At 51.0% G+C, this 24991-nt stretch overlaps 3 protein-coding genes across 3 annotated transcripts; 2 read left to right on the top strand and 1 right to left on the bottom strand.

Moving 5' to 3' along the window:
* Positions 1–2545: 2545 nt before the first annotated feature.
* Positions 2546–4855, top strand: F5144DRAFT_568627 (uncharacterized protein). Its single transcript, XM_066788655.1, has 2 exons — positions 2546–3439; positions 3582–4855. The coding sequence occupies exons 1-2, from the start codon at positions 2796–2798 to the stop codon at positions 4540–4542; spliced, it is 1605 nt and encodes a 534-aa protein (XP_066645048.1). The 5' UTR covers positions 2546–2795; the 3' UTR covers positions 4543–4855.
* Positions 4856–5077: 222 nt separating this feature from the next.
* On the top strand, positions 5078–6839 carry F5144DRAFT_193944 (uncharacterized protein). The gene is made up of 3 exons (XM_066782842.1): positions 5078–5262; positions 5391–5710; positions 5781–6839. The coding sequence occupies exons 1-3, from the start codon at positions 5197–5199 to the stop codon at positions 6640–6642; spliced, it is 1248 nt and encodes a 415-aa protein (XP_066645049.1). The 5' UTR covers positions 5078–5196; the 3' UTR covers positions 6643–6839.
* F5144DRAFT_193951 (uncharacterized protein) lies at positions 6733–9085 on the bottom strand. Its single transcript, XM_066782843.1, has one exon. The coding sequence runs from the start codon at positions 8903–8905 to the stop codon at positions 7037–7039; it is 1869 nt and encodes a 622-aa protein (XP_066645050.1). The 5' UTR covers positions 8906–9085; the 3' UTR covers positions 6733–7036.
* Between the last annotated feature and the right edge of the window lie 15906 nt (positions 9086–24991).

Genomic DNA, 24991 nt, shown 5'->3' on the forward strand with positions numbered 1-24991 from the left:
CCCGTTCACCCCTCTCAGTCCTGTTGTTTCTAGGTCTGAGGTTGGTTTCCCTCTGCTGAGGTACTGATGCCGGGACCAGTAGTCGTCCCAATCCTGGGCGTCGTCCTCTTGGGCTCTCCTTTGTTCCTGTGCTTCTCGGTAGGCGTAGCGTGGGAAGCAGACCCTGTCCACGTGGATCTCGCCGAGGTCTGACGATGGTCCGTCCCAGGGGAGGTGATCCGTTACGCTTCCTCCGTTGGTTTGCTGGACGTCGTCGTGCAGCTCTTGCACTTCTTGGAACATTCTGTCGAGGGCTTCCCCCGTCTGTTGCTGTTTTTGCGTAGTCGACAGTGCCTCGCCCTTGAGCATGTCTACTTCCGCAAGGAGGCGCTGATGCTCGGCGTTCCTCCTTTCGAGGGTTGCTTCGAGTTCTTTCTTTTCTTCCTCGAGCTGAAATACCCTTTCTCGCAGATCCAGGACTCGGTCTCGCAGAAAAGTTAGATTGGAGCCTGGGATTTCCGTTGCATCCCTCCTGGTGCGCCAGAGTCCGTTGTCCTCCTGGACTAGGTTGAGTCCCCAATTGTCTGTGGTTACTGCGATGTGAGGCGGAGGTGCGACTTCTCCCCTCTCGTCGTGCCACAAGTAGAGCGCATACTCGTGCTCAGGGATCCGGTCGACGTCTTCCTCGGGAATTTCCTCATCCGAGTCCGTTGATTCGTCGACTCGCTCGAGGGTTTGCTCGATGTCGATCTCAAGGTCGTCCTGCGTGTAGCTGGCCGCCGCGACTTCTCGGAATCGGACTTCCTTCTTGAGCTCGTCGATGGTGGCGGCTTTCTTCCCTGGAACCGGTCGCCATTCCTTCTTGCTGCGGCAGTCACGTTTTGAAGTGGCCCTTCTTGCCGCAGTTGTAACAAGTGATGCCTGATTTGTCCTTGGCGCCACCCTTCTTTCCTGCCCATTGCGTCTGGGCAGCGTCGATGTCCATGGCCCCTGGGTGCGTGCCATAAGAAGTGCTCTTGTGCTGTCGCTTTTTTTTGTCGTTGGCCTTGTGGCTGTCCGCGTGATACGTCTTCGCGCCCTTCCTTTGTTGCTTGCGGGCGTACTGGCGTTCGTCGATCTTGATGGCCAGGGCGATGTATGCATCCAGCGTGTCGACTTCGTCCTTCTGGTACAACTCGTCCTTGACGTCCTCCTTTCAGGCCGTCATAGAACATCTTCTTGAGCCCCTCGTCGTTGATTTCTGCCTTCATGGAGTCTTGTCGAAATACGGCGGCGTATGCCATCGCAGACTTGGTTTGTCGTAGCTTGCTGAGCCGTTCCTGCGCGTGCAACTTCTCATTCTTGTCTCCGAACACCTTCTGAATCTCGGTCTCGAACTCGGCGTGGTCCTCGAAAACCCGTCTGGTGAAGGGCTGATGTTCTGCGTTCCCGAGATAGTCCTCCAGCGCTCCTGAGAACCACCTGAGTGCCGTGTCCTTGAGTCGGGTGGCGGCGTATCTGGTCTTAGATGCCTCAGTGGTGAACTGGTGGGAGTTGTGGTCGATGTAGTTGCGCATCGCCGTGATCCATCCGGGCAGCGCCTCTCTGTCTCCTCCGTACTTCTCGGGTTGTTCGAGTTTGACTCTATCCTTGGTTGGCTCTTTGGCGCGAGCCTCGGTTGCCTCGAGTCGGACCTTCAGTGCCGCGTTGTCGTTCTTGGTCGCCGTGAGCTCGTTCTTAGCCGTGGCGAGTTTGGTTTCGGTTGCAGCGAGTTTGGTCTCAGTCACAGCGACTCGGGCTGCGATTTCCTCGATGGCTTCCCGCATCTGTTCGGTAGTGGGCGCGGGGGTGGCCATGGTGCCGTTTTACCTTCAATCCTGAACTATAACAGAGTTAAAGGGAGTTAGCAACGTGTGACGAACCTACTTCAGGATTCTATCCTGTTAGGGTTCAGCTTCGTTGAAGGTAATCTCTCGAGGATGCTTAGGTTCGGTGCAGCCAAAGGGTGCACAACAATAGACTTGTCTCAACAGTAGGCTTGTGAGCTTGTAGCGAACTGTAGTTGTGATTGCTAACTGGAGAACTCCCAGAGCTCTCCAGAACGAGTGACTATATACTATCTGGATCACCATCTTCTCTAAGTGATCCTTGGTGTTGGCTCACCTGGATCACGTCTCGATCCTGGTGATCCGTACGACTGGATCACGATGCCAAGCCTGCCTTAATCGTGATCCCTATCTAATTGGTTATCTTAGCGACTGGCTGGGAATGCTCCCCGCGCATTCCCATGGCCCTTCATGCGGCCATGACCGTGACAAGGTTATATAGGAGAGGGTACCCCAGAGCCTTATTGATAGGGCTTATCGATTTAATGCCCCGTCGGCTGGCTGCGGTGTGGAAGGTTAAGGGTTGGTATACCAAATATTGAAGCCCTGTATAATAGCTATAATCTGATGAATTTATTTTGCAAATTGGCCTTGTTTCCACTGAGTTATTTGTATTCGAATGTAGGTGGTTTATTATATAGGTGGGTGCCAAGATGTGAGTAAGTACTTATTTTTTGACCTTAAGTTTACCTGCCTGAGAAGTAGGCTGACTTTCAGCTTTAAGCTCACTGGCTTGACTAGGTAGGACACCGGTCCAGGTGCGCATCCAATCGCAACACAGCCAGCACTCCTAGTTCGAGAAAGCCGATCTCAAGCGCCGTCTCGGGGTTCATGCGAACACCAACCCCTCTTCTGGGATGGGTGTCTCAGCAACACCACCTGCTGCTCGTTTGTTTCCTCCTCTAACTGCCCAACAACTTTCCTCCTCCGCCCTCGCGGTAACTATACAAGATGTCAGGCTCTAAGGAGCACATACAGACTATTCTCACTCACCCGAGCCCGCCGCGCATTCTAATCATCGGGGCGGGGTCGCGAGGGCGGACTTACGCCAGCGCCGTGGCATCGTCAACTAATGGCGTGGTCGTCGCTGTCGCTGAACCAGACGATTACAAGAGAAATCATTTTGGCGAGACCATGATATGGGGTCCTCAGGGCTCACCGCCCGAGGGTGCCGCCTTTATCGACTGGCGTGACTTCATTGTCTATGAGACACAGCGCCGGGCCCGGGCTGGGAGCGGCGCGGTGGATGTTCCTCCTGGCGTCGACGCTGTCTTCGTTTGCGTGTTGGATGAGATGCACCGGGAAGTGGTTGTCGCGCTGGCAAGCCTTGGAGGACTGCACATCATGTGCGAGAAGCCGCTAGCAACCAATCTCCGTGATTGCGTCGACATGTACGCGGCCTTGGAATCCAACAAGGTCTCTGGGGGGGAACAGGCCGTATTTTCTATCGGACATGTGCTGCGATATAGCCCGCACAACATGATGCTCCGCAAGCTTGTTATTCAGGACCGCGTTATCGGCGATATTCTGTCTGTCGTGCACACCGAGCCCGTTGGGTGGTGGCACTTTGCCCACAGCTATGTCCGTGGGAATTGGTACGTGGCATCATATGGAAAGCTCTTAACTTCCCGCACCAGTCTGACACCCATAACCGTGTGATGGTTGGCTCGCGACCCGGGGGGAAGACATGTCTCAAGTCTCGAGTCCTTGCCTGAGTTCTGCTGATGACGTTTCCAGGCGCCGCGAGAGCACATCAGCGCCGAGTCTGCTCACCAAGAGCTGTCACGACATAGACGTTCTACTTTGGTTGCTGTGCTCGCCCGCAGACTGCTCCGCTGAGGATTGCCCGCCGCCTCATCTGCCGTCCACCGTCACCAGCACCGGCTCGCTCCAGTATTTCAGGCGAGGCCGGAAGCCAACCGAAGCGGGTGCCGCCACGAACTGTCTCTCATGCCCCGCCGAGAGTAATTGTAAGTATTCAGCTAAGAAGATATATGTCGGCCCGGAACTGGCGGGTGTTGAGTCAGGCAATAAGAGGTGGCCGGTGAGCATAGTGCTCCCCGACATCGAGTCCTATGGGAGCCAGGCGGAGGCCCGAGATGCCATGCTCACCGAGCTGGCTAAGGACTACGACGCCAAGACACCGGAGCCAGAAGTCGCTCGACGAAATTGGTTTGGGAGGTGTGTATACGAAAGCGACAACGACGTGTGTGACGAACAAGTGGTCACACTCAATTGGGATGATGACCCACTGCCCGGGAACCTTGAGACGAGCGGCCGCAAGGCGAAGACCGCAGTTTTCCACATGGTCGCCCACACGAAGAAGATTTGCGACCGGTACACTCACTTATACGGCGTCGATGGTGAGATATTCGCGGATTCAACCACCATCACCGTCGAGGATTTTCGCACCGGCCGGACAACCGTCCATCGTCCCAAAGTCGAGGGTCACAGTCATGGCGGGGGGGACATTGGTCTTACCCGTCAGTTTGTGCTCGCTGTTGACAAGGTCAAGAACCACGGCTGGTCTACCGATAGAGCACAGAGAGAACTCGTTGGTTGCACACTAGAAGAGGTTATTCGCAGCCACGCTATGGTGTTCTGTGCCGAGGCAGCGCGGCGCGGCAGGAAGGTGGTCGACTTTCCCAAGTGGTGGGCGGCTGAGGTCCAGGACAAGCCGACACAGGCTCCAGTCTAAGCGATCTGTGTTTTATACAGAAGTAACATCCAGTGACAGTTTGTGTACATTGTGCGACCGATATGGCCATGGTCGAAGGGTGTACAAGAAGATACACCCCAGCGAGGAAGATCTGAATATTCCAGTTAATGAATGGGTGGGTTTGCATAGGCCATGATTGAAATGGATGGTACCTCAGTTATCTGCAAACCCAGGTATGTAGCGGACATCCTCTCATGGTTCCATGTAAATGTTCATCTACCGAAAAACCGATGGCCCATCCAACTGCCTACAAATAAAGCTGTCGGACCTGCCCAAGCGGGTTTTGGCGGACGACTTTCAAGCGTCGCCAGTGGCCGGCCCCACTCAGCCTCAGCCCAGCGTGCCCAGATTTCGTCCCAAGCCAAAACTCCCAAGCCCGCCAACGTGCTAGTTAAGCACCTACCTACCTAAGTCAAACCCACACGTCCCACTTGCACCCCCTTGCAACCAAATTCCAGCCCTCATTTCAATATCACCTACACAGTAGACTCTTGTGCTCCTGTTCACCCCACGTGTTGGGTTGGGTCCGTTTTGCGCAACTCCCTACGGCTACCGCCTACTTGATCCATATTCCCTTGGATTCGTGTTTCTATATCTAGAATACGAACTACGCGGTGCCCGACTTCACCCCACATGGAGTCCGCAACACCAACGCAGCAGGCCGGCGGTGTCGGAGCTAGCTGGGGCGCTTTTCTCAAGGTTTGAGGCTTCCAATACTTCTTGCGGGCTAAATAAGGCTGTCGGCTGTCGGCTGTCGCAGCGTTACAGCCCAGGCCAGCGTGACTATATGCGATTCCCATTTGCTAACTGAAGACTGGGTTAACTAGTCGATTGCGTCCTTCAACGGCGATCTCTCGAGCCTTACCGCACCGCCCTTCATCCTTTCGTCCACGAGCTTGACGGAGTTCAGCTCGTACTGGTGCGAGCATCCCTCCGTCTTTGCTGCGCCTGCGCAGGAACCCGACGCCGCTAAGCGGGCGCTCTTGGTGCTGAAGTGGTTCTTGACCACGCTAAAGCAGCAATACGCCAGTCGAAGCGAGCAATATGGCAACGAGAAGAAGCCGCTCAACCCTTTTCTGGGCGAGCTATTTCTAGGCAAATGGGAGGACAGCGCCGGGACCACGGAGTTGGTCAGTGAGCAAGTTAGGTGAGTGCATCGCTGCCGTTGGCGGCGTTTGGTAGCTCTGCTGACCCCCGGTCGCTTCTCTATACGATAGCCATCATCCGCCGGCAACTGCATACAACATCACCAACCTTCCTAGCGGCGTCCGACTCGAGGGTTACAACGCCCAGAAAGCATCTTTTTCCAAAACGATCAACATCAAGCAGATCGGCCATGCGCTGCTCACAGTCCCCGTACCGTCCTCCGCGGAACCCGACACTTTTCTGATCACCCTGCCGTCTCTTCACATCGAGGGTCTTATCTTTGGTTCGCCCTTCGTGGAACTAGATGGCAGCTCCTACATTACTTCGTCTACCGGCTTCACTGCAAAGATCGAGTATAGCGGAAAGGGGTGGCTGTCCGGCAAGAAGAACTCGTTCACAGCCAATCTGTATACCACCGGAAAGGAGAAGGATGTTCTTTTCAACGTCTCCGGGCAATGGACAAAGTCCTTCGAGATCCATTCCGGCCCCGCCAAGCACAACAGCAAAGATAACCTTATCGGGAACTGGGACCCGTCTCCGCTTAGCGAGCTCATTATTGCTCCCCTCGAGAAACAACATCCGCTGGAATCTAGACGGGCCTGGTCTAAAGTGGCAGCTGGAATTGCCAAGGGCGACCTTGACACTGTCAGCGTCGAGAAGGGGAAAATCGAGAATGCGCAGCGTGAGATGAGGGCCAAGGAAAAGGCTGAAGGGCGCATCTGGCAACGGCGCTATTTCTCCGCGCAAGAGGATAGTACTGATTCGATTTTGACGAGCCTGGGTCCCGCCGCGGGCCTGCCCGAAAATGGCGATGCAGACAAGACTGGCGGCCTCTGGCGGTTTGACGCTGCGAAATCTAAAGTGGCGCACAGTGAACCTTCGTTGAGTGAGGAGGAAGCCGAAAAGATGGCGAAAGAGCTGCTAGGGCAATGAAGGGCCTCCGTTATGGTCACGGGTCCTCCTTAGTACTGTATAGGACAGACAAACATCGAATAGGTGATCATCGCGGTGATGCTAGATAGAGTGTGTGATGACTAGCAATTTATGTCCCACCGGCGCTCCCCGATCGGCAAGCATTTCCACCCACCCTAGTACTAGACCGCCTCTGGGTTAATCGTAGATGCTTCTTTGGCCGTATTATCTTTTCCAACTGTGCTAAATAGAAAAGACAGAATGGTACCGCAATCACGAGCAGGTGGCGAGCATCACATTGTCAGTTCGGTGGCTACATTATTTTGTCTCTATCGTACGCGGATCTCGCTAGGGGAACACCCTTATCAAAACTCTATAGGTTCTTGTGTACATAGTCTAGATCCAGCTTCTCCCCTCATAGAGGAGGCTGTAGTTCGATCTCGTAGAAAAGCAAATACACCTCGCGTTGCATGTTCAGCACGTCACGAGTACTGGCTTCTTTGATCTTTTCGTCGCTAATCCGCCACCAGCGGGCCTGCTGCTTCCGCGACTTGGATTTTTCTGCCAGCGCACGGCGCCCGGAAGGCGCTGACGCTGGATGATCACGCGTCTCGGCGGGCTTTTCCTTGCTACGCAAGTTATCAGAAAACGAACTGCGGGAGCTCCCTGCCGCGGCCGCGCCTGGGTCCGGGAAAGGGGGTACATCGACATTGATTCCGTTAGCCGAGACCTCCTGTGCCGAAGCTGGAGCGGTAGGTATCTCAGATAATGGGCCATCGGCCTCGAGCCGAGGCGTTGGTGCTGGACTGGGTCTCCTACTGTACGCCTCCGACGCCTGGAACGTGTTCGGATTAGAAAATGGTGGGTAGATGTTCTGGCGCCGGAAGGACTCGTAGTGCCCGCTGTGATGGCTCCCTTTGTGTGTCACGACACCAAGGAGTTTGTATTTCCGTTGCTGAAGCAAACCACCCAATGGCAACTGTTCCGGGAATGCGACCTTGGCCGAGTTCTTTTGCGATGAGTAGCCCGCGTCGAAGATGGACCTTGACAGATGGATGGCCAGGACCTTGGGGAATTCGGTTAGGCGGATGTGACGCGTGATCCTGCGTTTAGGGGCGGATTGCGAGTCGGGGAGTTGCACGTCCTCTGGCGGTTTCTCCGGATCTGTTTCGATGGCGTGCCTCAGCTTTTCCACCGCTGCCTGGGCTTTCGCCCGCACTGTCTCCGATGAGGACCGCTGCGCATCTGACTCCAAGATAGACAGCGCGTGCAGAAGGCGGCATTTTTCACACTTGAAGTCATCGATGTACTCAGTTTTGAACATGTCGTCAAAACATGCGCCCAATGTTGTTGATGAAACCCGAGGCACATTGAGAGTCAGTGTGCAGAAGGTGGAGGCCGTCGGCCGCGGTTTAAACCCGCAGGTTAAGCACTGGATTTGTGATTCGAACCTGCCCTCCAAAGGGAATCCTTCTTCCTCTTCTTCGGTATCTGTGCCTTCTTCTCGGCCATTGTCACCTTCCACCTCGTTCTTAGGCGCCCCAACTAATGGCTCCAGAACCGGCAAGCCTCCTTGGCTTGCATGACCAAGTAATTGAGGCATCCCTGAGTCCAATATCTCAGCGACGGCTGCCCGCGCCATGGACGGCTCGCCATCCAGAGCTGCTGCGTGTCTGGCAAGCCACCGCGCCCTGCGTCCCGCATGGTATTCATCACAGAGTCTCTCGGCCACTACCTGCAAGAACTCCTGGGCGTCTTGCTGCTGCCGGCTAATACGCTGCCGGAAAGCCTCCTCCAGAACCTTCACGAAGCGTGCGGCGGATATGGTTTTTTTGTGAATCGGTCGTTCGTTTAACGCATCCAAAATTTCCTTCAGGCCCCTGGTGACACTGCCTCTCTGCAACCCGTCTAGCTTCCAATTCGGTATATCCTTGCCAAAGCGCGGCAGGGCCTTTTCATCCTCGATCTGCGCCAATATGTCGGCTGGGACGAGCTGGGCGTATACGGATTGGTCGTCGAGGCTGCGGCGATGTATTTCTCGTATCAGGTAAAGTCGAAGATCACCAAGGCCCGCGAGAGCCTGTAGTACCGAGTTGATAAAACAGTCGTTCGCGGGGTTTGAGAGCCCGACAACGCCTTTTTTTCGCGTTGAGAATGCGGCGCTGCCGGAGGTCGAAGCGTCGCCATCAAGGAAATACGTCGGTGCGAAAACATAAACGAGGGTGATTGCCGCTAGAGACGCACCGGCAGCATAGGTGACAACCTTCAGCGTCTTATCTGGCATTATCAGAGGTGTCTAAATGCGCCTGGTGGTGAGCAAGCCCAAAGAAAGCAAGGAGCAGGCATAAGGTACGCGACAAGAAGATTGCTTTGCTCATTCCATGCCTGCCCCACATGGTGGGTGGGGTTGCGGTTCAGAAACCTAGCTTGGTATACAACGGCATTTCAAGTACTAACAAAAGCTAGCTCACTGCTTTTCCAAATTTTAAGAGTTTCACTTAAGAAAAATATACTAACGTGGTCCACCCCCAAGCGGCGCACACCCCCAAGCGGCGCACACCCCCAAGCGGCGCACTTTTCCACAACCACACGACAAGAAACATTAATTACACCACCACAACGCCTATAATACACCGAAACTATACAGAGTTATATACATCAGACATTACCACATCTCCCTGACACGTGCGCGCATTGTGCCCAGGCTTTCCACACTTGCTACAACGTCGTGGAGCCGTCTCTGTTCGACCCCGCCGACCACCATTTTCCCGCGTTTCACGCTCTACCTGTTCCTGCACCTCTCTCTGGCTTAATAGATCACGTGCATCTCCTACAGTAAGTGATCCTCCAAGACGCACACGTGTTTTTTTGGCCCTTCGCCGCTTGCTCAGTGCCTCATTTGCCTTCTGTAAGGTACGTATCTCACCCGTCATTAGGGCAACCGAGTGCGCCAACGCCTGCGTCCCCTTCGCAAGCTGGTCGACAGCAGTGAGAATTTGCGTCGGCGAGCTTCCCTGGTGACGGGCAATCCGACTTTTGATGTACTCGGATTGCGAGACAGCCCCTGTTAGGTTCCGTGGCGTCTGGGAGGACCAAGGATTGGCAGCGGCGGAGGGGGGACCAGTTGGTGTTGGCATCCGTAACTTGACATCCAGCTTGGATATCACTGAATCGGGGTCAAAAGGTACTAGACCTGCACCTCTGAAACCCCCTTTGTTGTTGCTCTCGGTCATGGCGGAAAAGTGGGCGGCTTTGAAGGCGAGGAAGAACTCGACCTTGGTGATGTGGTTGATATGCGCTCTGACGAAGTGCTCGATTTGCCGACCGTACGCCGTTTTTAGGGCACTGTAACACCCAACATCGAGTGGCTGGGTTATATGGGATGAGTGAGCCGGCAGGCTGATGGTGACAATGTTGTTCTGCTTGCAAAAGGCTTCGAATTCGGCCGACAGGTGACTCTCATGCCCATCAAGCACAATCAGCCGATACACACCCTTCGTACGAGACTTTGTGTGCTTATCGAAGTGTTTGATCCATTCTAGGCCGGTCTCGTTGTCGGTCCACCCATTGGAAGTTGGTTTGATAGCCCAGTCGAGCGGAAGGTTGCTCTCTGTGTACCAGTTTGCGAGGTGGTACATGCCTTGCACGATCAGAAACGGCGGGAGGCACCACCCTTCGCCATTGATGCACTCAATCGCCGTTGCCCATTCCCTATTGCCAGGCTGAACTGCTTTGCCCCTTCCACGTCGATCAGCGCGCGTCACTACCATAGACGCGCAGATGACGCCCATCATGAAGCCGGTCTCGTCGAAGTTGTAGAGGTCGCAGTCGTGGATGCCGTACTTCGCTCTCATGTTGTGCACAAGCTTGAACCACGCACCACTAAGCTCTGGATCTTCGCAGAAGGCTTTTTGAAAGTCGTATGCGCGATTAAAACGCGTCTTGAGTTTTGGTTGTCGCTTGACGAACTTTTCGGCCCAGTGCTTACCGACACGTCCGCCGTCGCGTTGCGCGAGTAGCAAATTGGCCATATCTTCAACACCAGCGTATTGGGGCGGAAATCCTCGCGCATCTAGGTCCAATATATATCGAACAACTGCCTTCTCTTCAATGGCTGTCAACCGATGAGCTGCAGGACGCGACTCTAGCTTTGGCGTTCGTCCGTTCATTCTGTAGCGGAGAGTACTTTCAGGCACATTGTAGATTGTCGCGGCTTTCCGACGGCTAAGCTTTTTATCTTGCCGGATGGCTTCAATCGCCAAGATTACCTGGCTTTCTTTAGAAGGGATTGCCAGTTTTGGTTGGGGAGAAAAGTTGTGTAGAAGATAGGAAGGTGTGTCGCGTAAAAAGATGCGCCGCTTTGGGGTGTGCGCCGCTTGGGGGTGGACCACGTTAGTAAATATAATAGATAATACTAGAATAAATTAAAGTTAGAAAATATATTTAAAGCTTATATATAATACAGTAGATACTTACTTAACGTAAGGAAAAAGTAAATATAGTAAATAGAAATTTATAAGGTTTATTATAGATGAGAAAGTAGGAAAGTATAAAGGTAATATTTGTTCACTATATATAATATAGGACTTAAGATAGTATAAGCATAGTAATTATAACTAGCTAGGAACTATTATACTAATTACAAAGGTAAACCTTAAGTAAAGCTACATTTATCTTTACATTCTATAGGTTGACAATTTATTGAATCTATCTGATTTAAATATTTTACTAACATTAGCTAACTAAGCTCTCTACCTAGTATTAATAGTATTAAAGCTTTTATCTATATAAACTAGAAACAATAATAATATAACAGTAGCTAGTAATATTGTATAATAAAATGGTAGTAACTAACAATAGTCTATAATAATATTAGTTATAATGGTATAGTTTAAGGCTATATATATTTATTATTCATACTCCGCTATGCCCTAGGGCGTGCCGGACCCTCTGCTATTTAGTGTACAGGAAAACCGTGCCCTCCCGGGCCGGGTGAAAAACCCCTACCAACAATCAAGGAACGATGCGTTCTGGTGAGTCTACGTATACAAAGAGAGGAGGCCTCCTGGCCTCCGAACGGGGGCGCTTCAAGCCGCCGTTTCCAGCTCGAGCCTCCTGGCCAAGCTGTACATCGGCAGCCTCCCCGAGTCCATCAGCCAGTCGAGGATCCTCCTCGCCAGCCGTGCAGTCGTGGGATTGATACCGTGTAGAACTGAGTAAAAGTCCCGTCGTGTCCGAATTCCAGTTCTCTCCCATCTTCGAGTCAACGGTGGGGCCAAACACCACACTACCAGGTGTTCGGCAGTCTCTCGTCCCTCGCCACACTCGCAGGCAGGCGTCAGAACCTCCGGGACTTCCCGTGTAAACAAGTAGTCCCGTAAGCCTATTGCTCCCGTCCGGATTTGAATGAGCAGTGAGCTTTTCGCCTTGCTGAGACCGTCATGCCTCCTTAGGGTTTCGTTCCGGAATAGCGTCTCCCGCTGATGGTCAAAGTCGTCCGCCGGCCTGGTGATTGCTCTGCCGTCCCGTTCCTTTAACCACCTCGCTCTCCAGGCCTCTTCTACTGCCTTGTCCGTGTCTATGGTTCCCCCCGTCCAGCGCATGATCGTGCCCGCGGCTCTCTCTACCGCCGTGGGCCCTTGAGGTCTCAAGGTTCGCGGTCGGCCCCTGTTGCCCCTCCTCGAGCTGAGTCTCTGCTGTATCTTGCGGCAGGCGGTAAGGATAACGCTCCCCGCCGTCTTTTTGCCGCCTTGGCCGTCGTCCAGATCGGGTTGTTGGAGTCGGTTTTCGAAATCTGCAAGCCGTTTGTTTAGGTATAAGTCCAATGGTGGTACCCACGTCTCTGTCTCGAGGTTACGTATTAATATATTATATTTAACGTATTTGCATAACGAGTGGGTCACCATAACGAGTGGGCCACTTTTCCCGGACCTCAACCACCTCGTGTAAGTCAATTCAGCCACAACAGCTCAAATCAATTGAAACTACTCGGAGTCACTGTCTTCAGACATGTCGCAAAGTACTTGACAAGTCCGCGCATTGTGGCCGGGCTTCTTGCAGTTGCTGCAGAGCCGAATGCGTGGCCCACCCACTGTTATACAACCACTACTCCCGGACGTTTCCTTGCAGTCCTTATCACCAAGTCCCCGGTCAGCCATCAAACCCTTTGCCTCTTGTAAACTAAGTGATCCTCCTTCCTGCAGACGCGTTTTCTTTGTCCGACGGCGCTTGCTTAGTCGCTCATTTGCTGTACGAAGTTCCTGGGCCTCAGCTCGGAGTAACACCATTTCATGTGCCAATTTTGAGATGCTCTTGGCCTGCAAGTCGATGATGTCGAAAATGGGAGTCGGAGAGCTACCTTGATGGTTCTCGATCTTCCGCTTGAGAGTGATGGAGCTCTTGGTCGCGTCGTACGCATTGGATGGGGTCTTCAGGGCCCAACTCGAGGCTGTTCCGGGACGCGACTTTGGAGGAGATGGGGTAAGTGGCTTAGGGTCGAGGCAAGAAACTACCAATTCAGGGTCAAAAGGAACAAGGCCAGTTGCTCTAAAGCCCGCTCGTATGTTGTTCGCTGTGATGGAAGCGTGAAATGCCTCGACAAATGCGTCGAAGAAGTCCTCCTTCGTAATGTGGGTGATCTGCATCCGCATCATCTGCTCAATCCGCTTGCCGTACGAGGCCTTGAGCCGACTAAAACACCCAACATCAAGAGGCTGGAGAAAGTGGGAAGAATGGGGAGGCATGCAAAGTGCAATAATGTTGTTGGCCTTGCAGAAATCTTCGAAGCCGATCGAGTGGTGGCTTTCGTGGCCGTCGAGGATGAGCAGCCGATGCACCCCTCTCGTACGGCGCTTGGTAGCCTGGTCGAAATGTTTTAGCCAATCGAGGCCAATCGAGGCCAATCTCATTTGTTGTCCAGCCATTTTCGCTTGTGTGGACTCTCCATTCGGGCTCGAACCGGCTGTCCTGGTACCAGGGGAGGAGGTGGTTTTTCCCCTTGACGACAAAGTACGGCGGCACGACCCAGCCATCCGCACACACAGCTTGGATCACCGTAACCCACTCTCGATTGCCAGGCTGCTTTGTGCGAGGATGCGTTGTGCGAGGCCGCCCACGTCGCTCGGAGCTTGTCACGACCTTTGCACTCGAAAGCATGCCCATCTGGAACCCAGTCTCGTCGAAGTTGTAGATGTCCCCCTCTTGGATCGCGTATTTGTCGACTACGTTGCGTACGAGCCGAAACCACGCGTTTACTACGTCGAGATCTTCGCATTGGGCCCTCTGATAATCGATTTGACGTCGGAAACGCGTCGTAACCTTGGAATGTCGCTTTACGAAACCGTTTGCCCATCGGGGTCCGACGGGCGACGCGCCGCGTGCGGCCCGAAGGCGATCGGCCATTTCTCGAAGGTCGGAGAGCTGGGGCTGAAATCCTCGCGCATCAAGGTCGAGTACCCTCTCAAGAAGGACTTGTTCTTCCAAGTTGGTCAATTTTCGAAGGTTGGCTGGTATTTCGGGTCGTGGTCGCTTTCCAGCGCGTCGATGTTGAAGCGAGCTTCGCGGAATCTCGTAGATCGTAGCAGCCTTCCGTACGGAAAGTTTAGCGTCTTTCTTAAGAGCTTCAAGCGCAAGGATCATACGACTCTCTTTTGGAAGAGGTTGCATTTTGTATTGTGAAGGAAATTCGTCACGAAGTTGGGAGGTTGCAAGAGGAAGAAAAGTGGCCCACTCGTTATGTTGGCCCACTCGTTATGCAAATACGTTATATATTATAGGAGAAAATTCTAGCTATCTATATAGCTATCGGAACTACATTAATAGACTACTTCGAAATAATAGAGTATATCAATATAGTACTAGCAATAATAGCGATAGATATCGATACCCCTATTCAGGTATCAACCGAGGAGTAGGATATAGACTAGCCGATCAGCCGATAGATACCGGATACTGAGGTAATAGATATAGCAGTCCTAGCTCCTCTTAGTAAATGTTATATAAAATCTCTAGGAATATAGTAGCCGGACGATATGCCTACTATTAAGATAACTAATAGCTACTATATTATAGTAACTAATCGATAGCTGGTCAATCGGCTCTATAAGATTATCGAGGAGATTCGATATTAGGATAGTACCGGTATAGTTAAGACTGATAAAAGCGAATATATATATATTAACCTAGTTAATAACTAGTATTATTCAAAGCTTAGTAGGTAGGTCTACTCTTTAGATATTGAGGATAAGTAAATTATCGATAATATATATAATGAAATATACCGGGATAGGAAGCTAGACTAGATATTATAGCCTACCCCGTTCGAATACCCGGTATTTATTATTTAGTAAATCGTTAATAGAGTCCGTGAAGGTAGGATAGTAGTAAACTTATACCTCCTTAATAAAGCAACTATACCGGATATATACCTACTACCGAGCTAAGAAGAGATTATCAATATTCTCGTTGGTATAGACTTCTTTACTATCCTTAATATATTGGCTTTCTTCTATTAATTACTGGTTTAGTAACGGTATAGGAACCGTATAATTCTCGTTAACCCTCGAGACTTAGAAATTAGTAAGTTTACCCTAATAGGATTTAAAAACTTGCCTGTATACGTATAGAAGTTTATAGACCGTTATCTCTACAAGTTTCGATACTTCTATCGGATATATATCAACAATATAATTATAATTAGCTAGATAGCGTATAAATACGTTTACTATATAATAACAATCTCCCAGCTCCTTTAGGATATTAACCTCGGAATTAATCTATAAAAGTTATTCTTCGGCTTTCCGTTAGTATAACTATTTGGGTTTAAGGTTAACAGATTCGGCCTATAAATGACCGATAACCGTATAGCGGTAATCGCAAAACTCAAGATACCGGAGACCCTTAATATATTCCAATAATATATTGGTATAACCGGCTTCCTCAGAAAGTTTATCCCTTAGTACCAACGTAAGGTCTAGCCGCTAAAGGATAAAAAGATAACCGTATTTAAGGAAGGAAAAGCCGATAGATTTATACTAGTTGGTAAATCGAAAGTTGTATAGAAGCGATATATATCGAAGGCCAAATTTATACCGATAGATAACGAGTAATAGGTATTTACCATCCCATAACGATAGCTTAGTAGGACGATATACCTTATTTACTAGGATAAGGTATACCCGGCCTTTATTAAGATCGATATACTAGAGAAGGGTATCGGTGTAATAGCGTTCTACCTCTAAAGTAACTACTAGGATAGAGCTAAAATTCCTATTGATTATATAAGCCTATTTTATACCTTAGTTATCGATTAATAATATCGGAAAAGAATTACTATTAGCTTATAAAGTTCGAGGTAGTAGGCCGAATCTAAGTATATTGTAAACTATAGATATAGCTCCAGTTGTCGGAATACCCCATTATTATCCTTACAAACTACCAGTTAACTAGAGGTATCGTTAACTAATTATTACTATAGATAACGTGGTCCACCCCCAAGCGGCGCACACCCCCAAGCGGCGCATCTTTTTACGCGACACACCTTCCTATCTTCTACACAACTTTTCTCCCCAACCAAAAATGGCAATCCCTTCTAAAGAAAGCCAGATAATCTTGGCGATTGAAGTCATCCGGCAAGATAAAAAGCTTAGCCGTCGGAAAGCCGCGACAATCTACAATGTGCCTGAAAGTACTCTCCGCTACAGAATGAACGGACGAACGCCAAAGCTAGAGTCGCGTCCTGCAGCCCATAGATTGACAATCACCGAGGAAGAAGCAGTTGTCCATTACATACTAGACCTAGATACGCGAGGATTCGCGCCCCAATACGCTGGTGTTGAAGATATGGCCAATTTGCTACTCGCGCAACGCGACGGCGGACGTGTCGGTAAGCACTGGGCTGAAAAGTTCGTCAAGCGACAACCAAAACTCAAGACGCGTTTCAATCGCGCATACGACTTCCAGAGAGCCCTCTGCAAAGATCCAGAGCTTAGTGGTGCGTGGTTCAAGCTTGTGCACAACATGAGAGCGAAGTACGGCATCCACGACTGCGACCTCTACAACTTCGACGAGACCGGCTTCATGATGGGCGTCATCTGCGCGTCTATGGTAGTGACGCGCGCTGATCGACGTGGAAGGGGCAAAGCAGTTCAGCCTGGCAATAGGGAATGGGCAACGGCGATTGAGTGCATCAATGGCGAAGGGTGGTGCCTCCCGCCGTTTCTGATCGTGCAAGGCATGTACCACCTCGCAAACTGGTACACAGAGAGCAACCTTCCGCTCGACTGGGCTATCAAACCAACTTCCAATGGGTGGACCGACAACGAGACCGGCCTAGAATGGATCAAACACTTCGATAAGCACACAAAGTCTCGTACGAAGGGTGTGTATCGGCTGATTGTGCTTGATGGGCATGAGAGTCACCTGTCGGCCGAATTCGAAGCCTTTTGCAAGCAGAACAACATTGTCACCATCAGCCTGCCGGCTCACTCATCCCATATAACCCAGCCACTCGATGTTGGGTGTTACAGTGCCCTAAAAACGGCGTACGGTCGGCAAATCGAGCACTTCGTCAGAGCGCATATCAACCACATCACCAAGGTCGAGTTCTTCCTCGCCTTCAAAGCCGCCCACTTTTCCGCCATGACCGAGAGCAACAACAAAGGGGGTTTCAGAGGTGCAGGTCTAGTACCTTTTGACCCCGATTCAGTGATATCCAAGCTGGATGTCAAGTTACGGATGCCAACACCAACTGGTCCCCCCTCCGCCGCTGCCGATCCTTGGTTCTCCCAGACGCCACGGAACCTAACAGGGGCTGTCTCGCAATCCGAGTACATCAAAAGTCGGATTGCCCGTCACCAGGGAAGCTCGCCGACGCAAATTCTCACTGCTGTCGACCAGCTTGCGAAGGGGACGCAGGCGTTGGCGCACTCGGTTGCCCTAATGACGGGTGAGATACGTACCTTACAGAAGGCAAATGAGGCACTGAGCAAGCGGCGAAGGGCCAAAAAAACACGTGTGCGTCTTGGAGGATCACTTACTGTAGGAGATGCACGTGATCTATTAAGCCAGAGAGAGGTGCAGGAACAGGTGGAGCGTGAAACGCGGGAAAATGGTGGTCAGCGGACTCGAACAGAGACGGCTCCACGGCGTTGTGGCAAGTGTGGAAAGCCCGGGCACAATGCGCGCACGTGTCAGGGAGATGTGGTAATGTCTGATGTATATAACTCTGTATAGTTTCGGTGTATTACAGGCGTTGTGGTGATGTAATTAATGTTTCTTGTCGTGTGGTTGTGGAAAGTTGCGTCGCTTAGGGGTGTGCGTCGCTTGGGGTTGGATCACGTTATCTATTTAATATTCTACTAAATCTAAATTATTAAAGGAAATAAATATTATTCATACTCCGCTATGCCCTAGGGCGTGCCGGACCCTCTGCTATTTAGTAAAAAAAGGAAATAAATATCTTACTACCTTCTAAACCTAGTTTAACTTCTTTAACTAGCTTATCTACCCCTTTAAGTTACTAGAGATATCTATAATATTTTAGTAGTATATTAATAGTACTTTAGAACTAACTTTAGGAAACTTTATAATAGCTTATTTAGATAATATATTAACCTATTTAGAGGGGATTCGAAAATAGTATATAACATAAATATAAGAGATACTTCGGAGGTTATAAGATCTATAGTTTAAGGGATAGTTCTAGGGAAGGGCTCCCAAGCACCCACGAAATACTATCAAGCACCCAGCTATACCTAATCGGGATAATCGTTTTTTCCATACGTCCGAGTGAATCACCAATACCAAAATTTCGGGCCGCTGTCACCTGGCCAGCTTACCATACCGTTGCGTGACTTCCGCAAAGTCGCTTCGAGATCAACAGCGCCGAAGCAGCAGCAAAATTGCCGACGACCCAGTCACATCGACAACCCGATCTCTTCATGTAATGCCCTCACGCCGGTACGCTGCCATTTCTTTTATGCTTAGGGGCTCAAACTGACCCTCTCGATGCACTTCTAGGTACCTTTGCCATGACAGAGCATTCCACGGAACCGATCCCTCGACCGTGCGGCCCGCCGCCACCCGTCAAGATCTACGAGAGCCTAGACGACCTGTTTCAAGATACCTGCACTCACGGACAGGCACACGGCTATAGCATCGTCAAGAATGGGAAAAACGGACTCAAATACAAGTTCAGATGTGCCAAGGCTCGCAAGTACAAGGATCAACGCTCCTCCGAAATTCACGAGAGCAAGCGGAGGAAGTCTAGCACCCAGATGACCGGCTGCAAGTTCCGACTGACAGCCAAGCCGCTACCTGATGGCAAGTGGCTGTTAGAGGTGCCTGAAGGGGAGTTCTCAAGTCACAATCACGGCTGGAATGAAGCGACTTCGTTTGCTTTGAACCGCACCCGAGTTTTGGCTGTCCATCAGGAAGAGGTCATCCAGATGGCCAACGCTGGCAGTAGACCTTCTCAGATCCTTGCTGCGATAGATGCTGCCCGCGTTGGAGTCATGGGCAAGGACATAAGGAATCTTCTTCAAAAACATCGCCGCCAGGAGCTCCGGGGCCGTTCGCCACTCCAAACCTTGTACGAGGATTTCCTTGTACCTGCTGAGAGCCAGTACGAGTACATCGACGCCCGGGACAACCAAAATCGCATTACCTCTCTTACCATCGCTCCCAAGAGCGGCCTGGAGCTCTTCAAACAGAATCCCGACCTCCTTTTACTGGATTCCACCTACAAAACCAATTGCCACGGGATGCCAATGTTTAACGCCTGCGGCCTTACACAGGAAAACAAGACTTTTAACTGGTCGATCACGTTCATGAGCGGGGAGAGGCAGGATCATTACGAAGGCGCTCTGGATGCCCAGCTGAGGATCCTGACGAAGCACAACATTCGCCTGCCTGGTCTGATTGTTACAGATCGTGAACCAGCCCTGCTCAATGCCCTCGAAGCTAGCGATGCGTGGCGCCCGATTCCACACCTCCTCTGCCGCTGGCACGTTAATATGAACGTGCTTGCCAAGACCCGACGATTCTTTCCAGCAGCAATCAAGCAGGGCAGCGAATACCACCGTCACCCTAAGTTCAAGAAATTCCTGAAGGAATGGAACGCTCTCCTGTCCGCCAGTACTCCCAAAGCGTACGAGCAATCGCTTGCCAGCTTCAGATTGGCCGGGAAGCATCCAGAGGAAGCGGTCAAATATGCCGTGAATGTGTGGCTAACACCTTGGAAGGTAAGGATCTTTTTGGGCGCTTACTAATCTTCGCTGACATCGAGAAGGAGAAACTAGTGAGCTGCTGGACCAACCAGGTGCCTCACATGGGCCACGTTACTACTTCAGTAGTTGAATCATCCCATTCTTCCATCAAGAAATACCTGGTCACATCCAGGGGTGACCCCAAGAGCGTCTTCGAGCGCCTCATGCTGTTCTAGAAGAACCAACGCAGCGCCCTTGACCACAACACTTCCTGGAACACGAACAAGGTCCCTACTCGCTGTCATGGCGTCATCTACAGCTACATCCGGGGCCAGATTTCAACTTACGCATTGCATTTGCTTGCTACTGAAGTGGCAAAGCTACCCGCGAAAGACGCGCCGGGTGGGGAGGGCGATATTTGCACATGTCCGCTGCCGGCTACCCATGGGCTTCCCTGCCGCCACGCTCTCTATAAGCATCTTACCGGTGATGGCCCCGTTGAGCTGAAGCAAATCCACAAGCATTGGTGGAATTACCGGCCTGTGACCGACGGAGAGGAGCAGCAGATAGTCAACGTCGTGCCAAATATTCCCGTTGAGCCCGTCAAGGTCAAGGGTAAAGGCCGCCCTGCTGGGGCCATCGCCTCGGTCCCTGCTTCGAAGAAGAAGGGTGAGGGAATCACTGGTACCAAGCGGCTGCCTTCGGCGTTCGAATATGAGCTCGAGAATGAACCAGCTACGGCTGTTCCCCCGTCAACTGCTCCTCCCATAATGAAGGGAGCATCGGCGGGCAAGCCACGCGGCCGCCCTCGCAAACAACAGCCGCAGCTACAAGCTCAGCGGCAAACTCAGGAAGCTGACTGCATTGTGGTAGCAGTTACATCAGAGACGGAGGCAGCCACATCAACTCCTGCAGTCACAACTACAAAGCTGGGGTTACTGCGGCTGCAGGAAGTTGAAGAAGATCTATACGAGCCTGGAACGGCACCGCCGCGAGCGTATCAGCGCATCATTGATGCCCTCGATTCTGTTGATCCCGAAGTCGAGGATACACATGATGCGTTGCTTGCTGACGGAGAGGCTGATGCTCGGCTGGCTCGTGAGGATGCTGCAGCTCTTGAGGAAGACGACGAAGGCGAGGAAGAAGACAGTACTATAGAGGATTGAGGTCCCTCAAGAGTATCCTTCCCATGTAAACAATATTGTTGGAACAACGTCCATTGACATGATGATTTTGCTGCGCCATTGGGGGAATCTCGGAACTTTTGGCGCTGTTAGCCCTGTTTTACGTGAATTACATACGTTACGCGAGCTGACGGCCCGTCACTGGTAAAAGAAAAACGATTATCCCGATTAGGTATAGCTGGGTGCTTGATAGTATTTCGTGGGTGCTTGGCAGCCCTTCCCTAATTCTAACTCCTTATATAGGAACCTTTAACTACCGAAATGCTTTAAAAAACCTATAACTTACCTATAACAGGCTATCTAGGGAGAAATAGGCTATTTAGAATACTTTAGAGAGATTATTACTAGGATATAATATCTCTAGATATAAGGAGGTTTGTTTATAACTATTATTCATACTAGGGAGTAAAGAAGTTAAGATAGCTCTAATAAGGATTCCTCTAACCTCTACCTATTTTAAACCGCTTCTAGTAATAGTTCTTAATTAACTTTATAGCTAACCTCCTAGCTAGAGATAAGGTTATACCTTACTACCTTATAGTAATAATAGACTACCTCTTTAAGCTTATTTACTTAGAAGCTATAACGTGTATGATAAGCGAATGTCACAGATAAGCGAATGTCACAAAAATCGTTACCTCCACAACAAAATCCAAGATAATATTCTCAAAACGAATCTAAATCATTGATACTACTCGGAATCGTCTTCCTCAGGCAGTTCTGTAACTCCTTGACAGGTGCGGGCATTATGGCCAGGCTCGCCACATCTGCCACAACGCCGCGCGCGTGTCTCAGTCCTCGGCTTCCGACCACTCCCCGCCTGTGTTTCCTCCCTTATCTGCATCTCAACATCTTTCTGGGCTTGCAAATCCTGTCCATCCTGCACAGTAAGCGATCCTCCTTGCCGTAGCCGCTTTTTTTTTGCCCTCCGGCGCTTGCTTAGTGCCTCATTCGCCGCTCGTAAGTCCCGTATCTCCGCTTGCATCAACGCCATCTTATGCATTATCTTCGACGTGCCCTTTGCAAACTGATCAACTGCAGCTAAAAGCGACGTTGGAGAGCTATTTTGATGCTGGGCAATCCGGGTCTTGATAAGGGTGGTCTGCGAAGAGGCTTCGATTGGGTTGTTCGGCGTCTTGGAAACCCAGGCGTGGGCACTGCCTGGCCGTGAGTTCAGGGGTGTTGGCGTCTTAAGACGGATGTCGAGCTGGGAGATCACCTCCTCGGGATCAAAAGGAACAAGCCCAGCACCTCGAAAACCTCCCCGAATGTTGTCGTACGTCATCGTTGCCTGGTGAGCTGCGAGGAATGCAGGAAAGAAGTCCTCCTTAGTAATGTGGGTTATGCTTGCCCGCATCATCTCCTCGATCTGCTTGCCGCATGCCGCCTTCAGCGGGCTGAAACACCCAACATCGGCTGGCTGGAGCTTGTGGGATGAATGGGGAGGCATGCAGAAGGTGATGATGTTGTTCTCCTTGCAGTAAAGCTCGAAGTCAGGCGAGTGGTGGCTGCCATGGCCGTCGAGGATGAGGAGGCGATGAACCCCAGTTGTTCGAGCTTTGGTGTGCTTGTCGAAGTGCTTAATCCAATCCAGACCAAGCTCATTGGTAGTCCAACCATTTGCGGACGTAGAAATCATCCAGTCCTTAGGCAATGGGCTGTTCTCGTACCAAGAAGAGAGGTGGTAGCTGCCCTCGACGATGATGAATGGTGGGATTGCCCAGCCTAGGGCATTGATACCCTGGATCACAGTTGACCATTTGCGGTTTCCTGGCTGCCTTGTCTTCCGTCTGCCACGCCGTTCAGAGCCCGTGACAACCAGTATAGTCGAGATGACGCCCATCAGAAACCCAATCTCGTCAAAGTTGTAGATGTCAGCCACCTGGATACCGTACTTCGCGATTGTGTTTTGCACAAGCGCGAACCAGCCACGAATAAGATGTGGATCCTCGCATAGAGCTCTCTGGTAGTCGTATTTCCGATTGAAACGCGTGGTGAGGTCTGGTTGCCGCTTGACGAAGTTGGACGCCCAACGCGTCCCGACGCGTCCCGCGTCGCGTTCGGCAAGCAGTCGGTTAGCCATATCTTCCACACCACACAAGCGAGGAGGAAATCCTTTGGAATCCAGGTCGAGGATATACTGAACAACAATCGACTCTTCCGAATCGGTCAACTTCCGCGAGTTGGCTGGAATATCGTGTCGTGGTTGCATACCGCGTCGCCGGCGGCTTAGCTTCTCGTGATCCACATTGTAGATCTTACCAGCGGCTCGAGCGCTTAGGTTTGTGTCATTTTGCATTGCCTGGAGGGCTAATTGCACGTGGACCTCGTCGTTTCTTTGATGCATGCTGCGTTGTGAAGGAAGATGGGGAAAAGGATAGGAGACATGGCAGGGTGGTTCCGTGTGACATTCGCTTATCTGTGACATTCGCTTATTATACACGTTAGATTTGATAGGAGTTGAAGAGTATATTAAACGATTCCGGGATATATAGTAGTATTTCTATAGGTTTCCTAAATAGATTATTATAGATTAAAGCTCGGATTAGCTTAGTAAATTCTAGATAACTTTCTATAAGGAAGTAGGAGTAGAATAGCTTCTTTTAATAATCTACCATCTATAGATGCATAGAAGAATAGAATATATAAATTAGGAAGTATGGACTATCCTCTATATAGTTATCTCCTTTACTTAATATAACTGGGCTAATTATCTCCCTAATTTTGACCACCAGCGGGAGACGCTATTCCGGAACGAAACCCTAAGGAGGCATGACGGTCTCAGCAAGGCGAAAAGCTCACTGCTCATTCAAATCCGGACGGGAGCAATAGGCTTACGGGACTACTTGTTTACACGGGAAGTCCCGGAGGTTCTGACGCCTGCCTGCGAGTGTGGCGAGGGACGAGAGACTGCCGAACACCTGGTAGTGTGGTGTTTGGCCCCACCGTTGACTCGAAGATGGGAGAGAACTGGAATTCGGACACGACGGGACTTTTACTCAGTTCTACACGGTATCAATCCCACGACTGCACGGCTGGCGAGGAGGATCCTCGACTGGCTGATGGACTCGGGGAGGCTGCCGATGTACAGCTTGGCCAGGAGGCTCGAGCTGGAAACGGCGGCTTGAAGCGCCCCCGTTCGGAGGCCAGGAGGCCTCCTCTCTTTGTATACGTAGACTCACCAGAACGCATCGTTCCTTGATTGTTGGTAGGGGTTTTTCACCCGGCCCGGGAGGGCACGGTTTTCCTGTACACTAAATAGCAGAGGGTCCGGCACGCCCTAGGGCATAGCGGAGTATGAATAATATATAATAGTTAACGTAATCGGACACCTTCAGAACCAATTTTCCGCCCCGCACCCCACTACGTCGACTTCAAATGCATATTGCAACACAACAACGAATCTATTGTAGTAGCAATCTATATCAATCTGTTCGCCATTTACAGGGGCAAGTCCTGGCAGTATGCTCAGTTCAAATACAGAGACTGCACCTTGGTGGTGCGTGTTTTCGTATGGTTGGTTCAACCGCTTTGACAGCTGTTACCTCCCCCTCTTGATCCTCCACACAAGCTTCCTGGGCCTTTGGTACCTTTGGGGCCTTTGCCTTTGGGGCCTCCTGATGCTCTGAGGTGGCCACTCCCTCTTTAATTGTCATAGAACCTCCTGTTTGGATGAATGCTCGACGGTGTTGACGTCGTTGCTTTTGTCCAGTGTTCTCGGCTCGGAGCCGCGAGTTCTCTTCTTGTAAGAGAGTAGCGTTATGCATGGCCATCTGACACCCTTTGATAATCTTTTGCAGATTCCTATCTGTTGGGCTTGTTGCATTTGTACGCTGCCTCTGTATCTGGAGGTGGTCAAGCTCAATGACATTTGATGGTGTCTTGAGCGGAAGCGTTGAGCTTGGTTGAACAGGTGTAGGTAGGGGGCTTGGTGTTCGTATTCTTACTCGGAGCCGAGCAAGCACTTGACTTGGATCTAGT

The sequence above is a fragment of the Chaetomium tenue genome (genome assembly GCF_020726465.1).
Source record: "Chaetomium tenue strain MPI-SDFR-AT-0079 chromosome Unknown F5144scaffold_3, whole genome shotgun sequence".
Taxonomy (NCBI): domain Eukaryota; kingdom Fungi; phylum Ascomycota; class Sordariomycetes; order Sordariales; family Chaetomiaceae; genus Chaetomium; species Chaetomium tenue.